Here is a 10,203-nt window from a genome sequence, read left to right on the forward strand (position 1 = left end):
AAACAAGAGAAGACTTCCTCATGGCAGCCAATGAAGGAACAATTCATTTGGCTTTAAAAATAAATTAATCTGTACAGTATTAGACAAGGCTTAATATCTGTATGTCTGTTCTCACTTCCCTTGGATAATCAAGTCTTCAGCTTAACACACAAATGGTTTAGTAGTAGTACAGTATGGTGTAGTTGACTATCAGATCAGAATTGAGAGTTTTTGTAATTCTGAACTTTATTTATCACCTGAGGATTAACTCCCCTTAGTGTTCACCTGAAGATTAGCTCCCCCAAGTGCTCACCTGAGGATTAACCCCCCAAGTGCTCACCTGAGGATTAACCCCCAAGTGCTCACCTGTAGATTAACCCCCAAGTGCTCACCTGTAGATTAACCCCCAAGTGCTCACCTGAGGATTAACCCCCAAGTGCTCACCTGAGGATTAACCCCAGTGCTCACCTGAGGATTAACCCCCAAGTGCTCACCTGAAGATTAACCCCCAAGTGCTCACCTGAGGATTAACCCCCAAGTGCTCACCTGAAGATTAACCCCCAAGTGCTCACCTGAAGTTTAACTCCCCTCCCAACCTAACCTAACCAGCCTAAAATTACAATCTTGTTGGTAAGGAGGGAAAGCTAAAGTTCAGGTGATAATTAAAGGCTAAAATTACAAAAAAAATCGTCTCTGTTCTCAGTCTCGACTCGACCACTGGTATAGAACAAGTCCAGGGGGTGTGGGGGGTAATACAATAATCAAAATTACACAATCAACAATTTTTCATTTTCCCTTCAAAAATTATCAAGTATTAGAAGTGAAATAAATCCCCCTACTCTTAATACACCTTCAACCTAACCTAACCTAACCTAACCCATAGGATCGTTACACATACAACTTAAGCTTCAATTGTTAGGGGTTAGGTTAGGTCTGAAGGCTTGTTAGAAGTAGGGGGAAACATTCATCCAATCACAACGTCCAGGAAGCACAAATTCGGGGTAATATGGCATCATCGTATATACACAAATGACTATCATACAAACATTTGGACAGAATCTGGACATAGATGAACAAAAACACCTTTAGTGAAATGATCATTGGAAAGAGAAGGCAAAAATCTATATCATATCTATGTACAAAAGACCACATACACCTCACGTGGGTCTAAACACCACCTCTAGGGTCCCATCTCTCACGTAGACACTTTCTCTGAGACGAGCACAACGTCAAATGGCCCCCAGGAATCCTAACAGCTCCCCCCCCCCTCCCCCCTCTCTCCAAAAAACTAACCTACACCACAAGATTTGGAAACTATCAGGCCACAACCGTAATACTAATAGAGGCTGGGCCCCTATTAGGGATGAGTACTTAAACTGGGGTCAATTAGGAGCGAAACACAACCCTGATGAGTTAGTTTAGAGCAGTTAGGGGCTGTTAGTATTCTCTGGGGGGGGGACACACTTGACTAATCACCCCAAATCTATTCTTGTTATGCCAAAAATAACACTATGGTACTCCTGACATCATAAATAACACTATGGTACTCCTGACATATCATAAATCACACTATGGTACTCCTGACATGCCAAAAATAACACTATGGTACTCCTGACATCATAAATAACACTATGGTACTCCTGACATATCATAAATCACACTATGGTACTCCTGACATGCCAAAAATAACACTATGGTACTCCTGACATATCAAAAATCACACTATGGTACTCCTGACATGCCAAAAATAACACTATAACTTTTTCACAGACCATAACAATCTCCTGGTATACTACAACACGTTCTGGCTCAGGTCGGCCTCGAATCAGCCAACCCCTCGGAGACGCACACACACACACATACACCCACACTCTCTAGTCCTCCTTCACCGCACATCTCCGGCGCACCACTATGTCTTGGCGGCTTCCATTTGCTTCATGATCTGCTCCTTTATGACCTTCGTTGCCTCGCTCGCCTTTGGGATGAGGAACCTGGAAGGATGTGAACAAGATGGTGTTATATGGTTGGTATCACTGTCCTGAAAGTGATTGACACCATAAGTGGCATTGATATCATAATTGACACTAACATCACCTGTGCACCATCAACTAACATCTCTCCACCATAACTAACATCACCTGTGCACCATCAACTAACATCTCTCCACCATAACTAACATCACCTGTGCACCATCAACTTGCCTGTCCATGTCGGATATGGTGACCTCGCCCTCTGGTGACGTAGTGCCGTACTTAAAGGTGATGAGATCCGGGTGTCTCTTCTTAGAGGTTATCTTGACGATGGAGGCCAGAGTTCTCCGTGCCGTCACATGCCCTTCTCCGTCCTTGTTCTCCGACTCACGTACGATAAACAGCAGTGTCTCCATAAGCAACAGATGACTGAGGGGTAAAAATAATTGAAATTTATTGATTTTTTAACCTTTTTTTACTATTATTTTATTTGTTAATATTTGTTGTGCTTTTAGAGGTAATTTTTTGTGGATAAATTTAATTATTTTTGTTTAAATTTTTCATTATGTTGTTAACTAAATTTTGCACACCCACCCACCCAATCCCCTATTGATCAAACTCACCATTTATACATATAACCATTCTCTTTCACTTGGTTACAGGTGAACGACGATATAAAGTCCGGTTTCTTGAGCCACTGCGAGATCTTCACTACCTCCAGCCTCTCGTTCTCTTCATTATCTATGAAAGGTAAACAGAGGTCAAATGAGAAACTGAATTATTATCGACAAATGGTAAACAAACGTCAAATGAGATGCCGAATTGGTCATTGCTGGTACAAAGTTGTGACATTATGTGATGTTATGTGACGTTCTAAGTCCATTTTTATTATCCAGTTTATGAGTTTTGATTCCTACTGATGCCGTAGATCGGAAAATTCACCGCCCAGCGTACACAGACGTCCTGGGGTCATGTTTACAGTAACCCGGTCTATACGTACTTTCACCGTCATCGTCACCGAAGCCAAACACGTCTCCCAGGTTACGATAGGGTCTCCCTCGGTCCAGCGCGCTCACGTGGCGGTCGATGGTCAAGCCTTCACCATTGGGGTTCGTGATGTACTCGACCAGTTTCTCCTTCATCTCGGCTGACTGGAAATGTGAGACAGATATGGTGGTGATTATAGGAGATTGTGGTAGTGGTGGTAGGAGACTGTGATGGTGATTGTGGTAGTGGTGGTAGGAGATTAAAGGAGATGGTTGTAGTAGTAGCAATGGTAATAGGAGATTGACGGGATACTGTGGTAGTGGTGGTAGAAAGAGATTGTGGTAGTTGTGGTAGTAGGGGATTGTGGTAGTGATGGTAGCAGTCATACATGTTAATCAAAGTACACCCAGACAATTCACATTATACTCAATATCCCATAAAACCTGAAGACAATAAATTTCTTGAGTTCCCCCTTATAAGACACAAGTTTTCTCTGTCATTTGTTTCAGAGTGAAGAAATCTCATGTCGTATTAGAATGTTTAAAATAATGAAAGCTTGTGTATTACTGTAAGATATATGTATACATGTAAGATATATGTATTACTGAGAGATATGTATACATGTTTATAGCTGAGAGAGTCAAGATTCAATTGACAGTGGTGTTGAAAAGTTCAGCCATTATATAGGAAAAAAACCCTACCATACACACACAAACACACAAAACACCTCACCCTCATCTTAAACACGGACGATAGCGACGAAAATCGATTCATGAGCGACGGCTGAGGTTTGGGAACCGCTGTGAAGTCCTCCTGGTCAGCGGGCTCGGAGGAATGTGATTGGTTGTCCGGGGCGCAAACGAGACACTGCTTGGAGTCGTGGTCGGCGAGGCTTTCGTTGATGTTGTGTACCAGCAGGTCGTGTATGGCTGCAATGTAACGAGTTTTTAGTACAGTGTAATGAGAAGGGTGTTGAGTACTGTACCTCTCAGTATTGTCCTGGGATCATGTCCTGGCCTGAGACACACATGAGTAGGGTGTTATCCAGTGTGAACCTAACTACCAATCATGGTAGTTTTCACGGTCTAATCCTGCACTAACAATGGCTAGACCTTAATGATTAAGTGACTATAATTATGTACTGTACTATAATCTATCTCAAATACATAAACTAATCATCTATAATCTAGTTTTATCATTATTTAACTAGTATTTTTTTTATAAAGGACAGATAATAGGATGTGGATGTTGTTAATAGGAGGAACTTAATAGAAAAGTGTAATAACTGACGAATATGAAACAAGAGCTGACTGTCGTGTTAGATTAGATTAGGTTAGGTTAGATTAGGTTAGCATTAGAGTAGCTTAGGTTAGTTTAGTTTAAGTTAAGTTAAATCAAGGATAAGTTAAGGTTGAATTAAGTTAAGTTAGGTTAGGTTAGCACTGGAGTGGATAACATTAAATTACCCTAACCCTAAATGATAAGACTCGACCACCACCAGACACTCACCATGGTAACCGCCCTTGGCCAGGCTGACGTACTGAGTGTTGTGCTGAAGGAACGACGCAACGACCATGTGTACGTACTGGTCCTCCTGCTCACGGCCCGACCCCACGAAACAGAGGTGTTGCCCGCAGCCTGGGGTCTCCGACGCTACGGCCTGACGCTGTGCCATAAACAGACCCTGGACGGCAGTTTGGAATAGGGCCTGGTGTTGAAGCATCTGTAGATAAACAAATAAATGTGTACTGTAAACAAACAATGATAAGTGTAAACAGAGAAAAACTGTAAACAAACACAAACTGTAAACAAAAGCAATGATAAACAGAGCATAAGAACATAAACAGGCAATAAACCGTATAAAACAACATTATAACACGTTTCAACCCCTTATCATTCCTGTAAGCACCCACCCCACCCCACCCGACGTAACCATACACAGGGCGGCGTACCAGGCTAGAGTCGAGGTGGAAGGCATTTGGGAGGTGGCCGGCGTTGTATTGGTCAGAGGGGCGGCAGTCGATGAGGAAGAACCGCACCTGGAATGATAATGCCTTACAGAAACACTGATTGGCTGATTGGTTGGCTGATTTCCTGATTAGTTGACAGATTTCCTGATTGGTTCAATGGTTGGTTGGTTGGTTAGTTTCCTCATTGGTTGACTGAATACTGAACCTAGAATTGATACACATAAAACGAATTGATTGGTCGACAAAAAACTATGAAATGGCTTATAGAAACACTGATTGGTTGACTGATTTTCTGATTGGTTGGATGAACAATGAACCAATAATTAATACACATAAGTACACATTTAAAAGATTAAGTCAGGTCACATGAAGATTAACCCCCTAGTTTATTTTCATGGGAAGATTAACAACCCTAACCTAGCCTAAATCAACATTACTTAATCTAACTTTAACCTAACAAAAATAAACGAAACCTCACCTTCCTTAACCAAACCAAATGCAACTTAACCTAATCTACCCAGACCAATTCTAATCTATTTTAAACTAACCTAAGACCCCGAACAATTTGCCAATAACTACCAAACTACGCATCAGGACCGACCTGCTCAATATCCTCTGGTGGGGCCTGAAGCATATCGCAGGTGTCGATGATTTCCTCGGCCGAGACGGGTAGACACAGAGACTGGGAGAGAGGGAGGTCGCCTACCCTATTACACATGTCCCCGTGACCCATGTACACCGAGCCGAAGATCACCGTCGAGAAGTCCTGTTTGGGGGTAATAAATACGGGATACTTCAAAAGCCGTGGTGGTGTATTGTATGAATATATCCACCATGAGTTACTGAAATACAATGACTGTATACCCTTGACATATTAACACACTACTAGGAGCTATTTTAATACAATGAATGAATATTATTATGACTTTTACATCGTTTAAATGAAAATACAGATGTAAACACTCTTTCTCACACACAAACACACTCTCTCCTTCTCAAACCCACCTAACCTAACCTAACCATGCAGAAATCACCAGCAAGCACTTTTAAACTCTTCTTGTTGACAGTTTAACACACAATCACCAAACTGTCAACAGAAGCACATGTGGCATTAAGCGTGCAATACAGTACCTACGTGAGAAGAAAAGATATGTGTCTATATATCTGGAAATAATTATACAAGCCAGGTTATAGAGGTTATAGTCCATTATAGATGAGATAACTTAATCTAATGGACTTTATGGAGACTGAAGGGATTTTTTTTAGGTTTGAGATTATTTGGATTCAATGCTGTGGTGCAGAGAGTTGGCGGTAAACTTCGTCTGTTGCATAGTGCTGTACATAGCCAAGGCTCACACTAGAGTAAGGCATCGTCATCACCCACAATGCCCCTGCACACCTTTCTGAAAGTGGCAGGTGTTTTGACGACGTAGTATCTGGCCAGGGAGCAGAAGTCCGAGACGTCGTCGACACTCAGGCCAGATGGGATTCCACTTAAGGTCTCAATGATGTTGTTTTGCGGTTTGCTCTTCATTTCTAAAACTTGTTCCCTGAGAAATAGATTAAAGGTTAGCTGTATGGGGTCACCTCTGAGCTGAATAAAATCATCTGTTGTTAATATTAAAAGTGTCGTCCCTGTAGTGAAGGTGTTAGTGGTGATAGTCTACTAACACCTGGTGTATGGGGTCACCTCTGAGCTGAATAAAATCATCTGCTGTTAATATTAAAAGTGTCGTCCCTGTAGTGAAGGTGTTAGCGAATTAAAAAAAATAAATAAAAATTAAATTACATACAAATTAATAATGTTTTAGATATTTTCAAATATAGTAAACTTTACTTTTTCTTCTGCAAAACTTTCCTGTGGTTATGTTTGGTTAGGATAGCTTAGGTCAGATTAGGATAGACTGGGTTAGGTTAGGTTTGGTTTGGATAGATTAGTTTAGGTTAGGTTAGCTTAGATTGGGTTAGGTTAAGTTAACAATAGGATGTTTAATCATCAGGTGAAATAATCAAAGGTTCATAACCATCATGGTCAGGTCAGGTCAGGTCAACAATAGGACATCTAACAATCAGGTGAAATAATCAAAGGTTCGTAACCATAATGGTCAGTGGCCTCAACACTAACCTGGCGTTGACTAGGATCACAAGAGCCAAGAACAGAATAAAGAACGGATCTCTCTCCTGGAAATATATATCCCACACGGCCATGGTTGAGTCCAGACTACACACTGCGGCAAACAAACTCCGCATCTGGAAACGGAGAATGGCAAACGGGATAGAGCGTGACGTGGTTGTTTTTCTTCGGTGATGTAGTCAAAGCTGCGAACGAGGTCATTAGTGATTTATAGCCTTTAGATATCACCTGAACAATAGCCCCCCCCCCCAAAAGGTAGTTCCAGGGTGGTTAAACTGGGGGTGATTTCAGGTAAACAATTGGGGGTTAATCTTCAGGTGATAATAACAATAACTAACTGCTTTCTGAAAGACCATGGCCACTTAACACTACAAAAAAAAACCAATAATAAATCATAATCTTCATAAAATTAAACCACAAGACAAAAACTCACATCTAACCAACAACAAACAAAAGTATCTGTGTTACCCAAGACGTGGCGTAGAGATCTGGGGTGATTTTCCGGGAGTCGAGAAAAGTCGACAGTTCCGGGTCGTGGTAGAGGAGCAGGAGCCTCAGCAGGTGATAAACAGGACCTCCGATGCCAGATTCCCTGAGGGGGGGGGGGTTAGGTTAGGTTATAATTTCCGACTATAAAGTAAATTCTCCCAATACCACACTAATTCTTACAAGCCCTGTACAGTATTGGGAGGTTTCTGTTATTGAGAATATCCACTATTGACAAGTCTGTTATTGAGAGGATTAATATATAGGGATATATAGGAAAATACTTTACCTCGGGATATATTTCTCAAGAATCTCCTCGAAGCAGATGTAAATATGGTCTCGTGGCATTTTCCCGGCCAGGAGAGGTAAGACAATGTCAGCCCATCGCATCGTCGGGTCGTACTTGAGGTGCCGAGACTTGCAGTAATGAGTGAAGATGGATTCCACGTCGCATATCACCGAAACCTTATCTTCCTCTTCATTACCAAGTTTATCTGTGGTAAATAAAGTCAGCTTAATATTCTAGCTGGTGGGAAATAAAGTTGGGTTAATTTTATAGTTGGTGGGAAATAAAGTTAGCTTCACTGAAATCTGTAAGGCTGTGTGTGTGTGTGTGTGCATTACTCCAAGTCAATCATACACTCACCTACTAGGGTTCTACAGTCTTGCCTCACTGTACTCTGCTCCTGTAGATCAAATATCTCATCGAACTGAGTAAAGTTGCTGAATTTGTTCCCGCCACCGAGACACGTGTACCATATCTGGGGTGAAATGAAGTGTTTTAGTGGGTCACCTGATGATTAAACACCCCTAGTTTATTTTACCTGATGATTAGACACCCTCGTTTATTTTACCTGATGATTAGTCACTGCCCCTTTCCCCCCTACATGAGTGAGACGCACAATTCCGAACGTGATTTTGTTTTTTCATTTACGTTTTGTCACGCCTTCTCCCCAAGACGCAGTTGGAATCAAAGGACAGACACACGAACACTACTATTATGACTCATCGTTCAATTATTACATTCACCTTCCAAAAGAATACCCAAACTATCGACTAACAGAGGAATTGGTTTGTCCATCGTTTTATTTAAGTCTACCAAGGGTGGTTGGGGCTTCACCTGACTTCATACCTCCTTCCCTCTCCGATACTTGCCTGCGCTCGATGCTCCTCCGGCAACACTCGCCCTCTGGTGATGCTGACGAGTTCGTGGTCATCGACGCCTTCGTGCAACGCTGACTCGAGGGCCAACAACCTATGACACATATTAAAGATCGTAGTTAGGTTAGGTTATGGTTAGATTAAGGTTAGTTTAATAGTTTCTACTTTAAAGATTATGACATTAAATAAGTAATATTGCAGTAAAGAGCAACCAATCAGTACAGGGAATTCAGAATACACAATTGATAGAACTATTATGATAGGAGGGGCTAAATCCATAACGAGTGATTTCCGATCAAAACAAAAGTCAGATTTGAACCAATCACATCAAAACCCATCAGAAAAACATATTACCAATTCTACCATTAAATACTCCAGCCCATCAGGTGACAATCAGGACCCGGCTGACGTATATAAGGTGTAAAGACCACAGGTATTTAAAGGTTTATAGCATGTATTATCCTATGTATGATGACACAAGTATACATATGTGTTAAATGACGTATATATGAATGATTTTCTCCCTGATAATAAAGGAAATAAAGGAAATATAAGAGAATAAGTGAAAACAGCTGATCCAATGTTGACATTTTACCAAACTAACATTCCAACCAAAACTACCCATATTTACCGTTATTTAACCCCTTAACGACGCTATTTATCTAGTATTTTATGAACTATGAGGCTCAGGAGTTCATTAAGTGTTGATTAATAGCAGTAAAGGTGTTATTTAAGAGGTATTGAGGTCATTAATCACTCACCAGGTACTGTCTTCATCCTCCACAGACATGACTGATCTACACTGTTGCCACCTCAATACTTTTACCTATATTGGTATTTTTTATTCTTTTCGTCTGTATGATTCTGTTTATCCTTTAATAAAGTTCATAAATGTTGGGATATTATTTAGTTTTATATTCTACGTTGATAATAATGTATAATTATCTGTTATTTGACGAGAAAAGAAAAAAATAATGGATATCTTATCTTCAAGATAAATAGTATTTTAAATAGTTATTGGTCTATGAATCGTTATATTTATCTTCATTTAAGATATAATTATTACTTATAAATATATATATAAGAAATAAACGAGCATTTCCGACGATAAATAATCCAATTTCTCATACATTTAATTCACATCTTGGGTTTGATGAGGAAGAGTATCTGGTAACACTGTCAATAATTCCCTTGTTTATACCTAGGTGGCGACACAGGCGCTGCCGAGTGTCAACTTGTCCCATCCCCTTGGAGTTAACTTTGGCTTAGTTACCCAATACCTTGTCCATAAAAACCATATTTATTGGCCTAATAATTGTAAATAAACTTATAATGTATATTTATCGTATGTTTTTTATATTTTATGATGTATATAATCGGAATTAAATGTTAGAAAAGACTATAAATAAGGGTGTTGTAAGAGCGAAGTGTTCGGAGTGTCGTAACTGAATATAATTTTTTAATTAATATTTTTTACACGTGCGTTTCTCTTCTTCACTGTAGCCATATATTCACT

General features: G+C 40.3%; 1 protein-coding gene across 1 annotated transcript; it reads right to left on the minus strand.

The window, feature by feature from the left end:
• Positions 1–728: 728 nt before the first annotated feature.
• LOC121857489 (TBC1 domain family member 23-like) lies at positions 729–9,513 on the minus strand. The gene is made up of 15 exons (XM_042353569.1): positions 9,449–9,513; positions 8,682–8,781; positions 8,173–8,287; positions 7,816–8,020; positions 7,509–7,632; positions 7,032–7,156; positions 6,306–6,456; positions 5,508–5,672; positions 4,889–4,975; positions 4,446–4,659; positions 3,669–3,865; positions 2,950–3,100; positions 2,573–2,690; positions 2,181–2,378; positions 729–1,970 (listed from the first exon to the last, which is right to left on the minus strand). The coding sequence occupies exons 1-15, from the start codon at positions 9,475–9,477 to the stop codon at positions 1,889–1,891; spliced, it is 2,061 nt and encodes a 686-aa protein (XP_042209503.1). The 5' UTR covers positions 9,478–9,513; the 3' UTR covers positions 729–1,888.
• Positions 9,514–10,203: the final 690 nt, after the last annotated feature.

The sequence above is a fragment of the Homarus americanus genome, unplaced genomic scaffold, assembly GCF_018991925.1.
Source record: "Homarus americanus isolate GMGI-L3 unplaced genomic scaffold, GMGI_Hamer_2.0 scaffold19065, whole genome shotgun sequence".
Taxonomy (NCBI): domain Eukaryota; kingdom Metazoa; phylum Arthropoda; class Malacostraca; order Decapoda; family Nephropidae; genus Homarus; species Homarus americanus.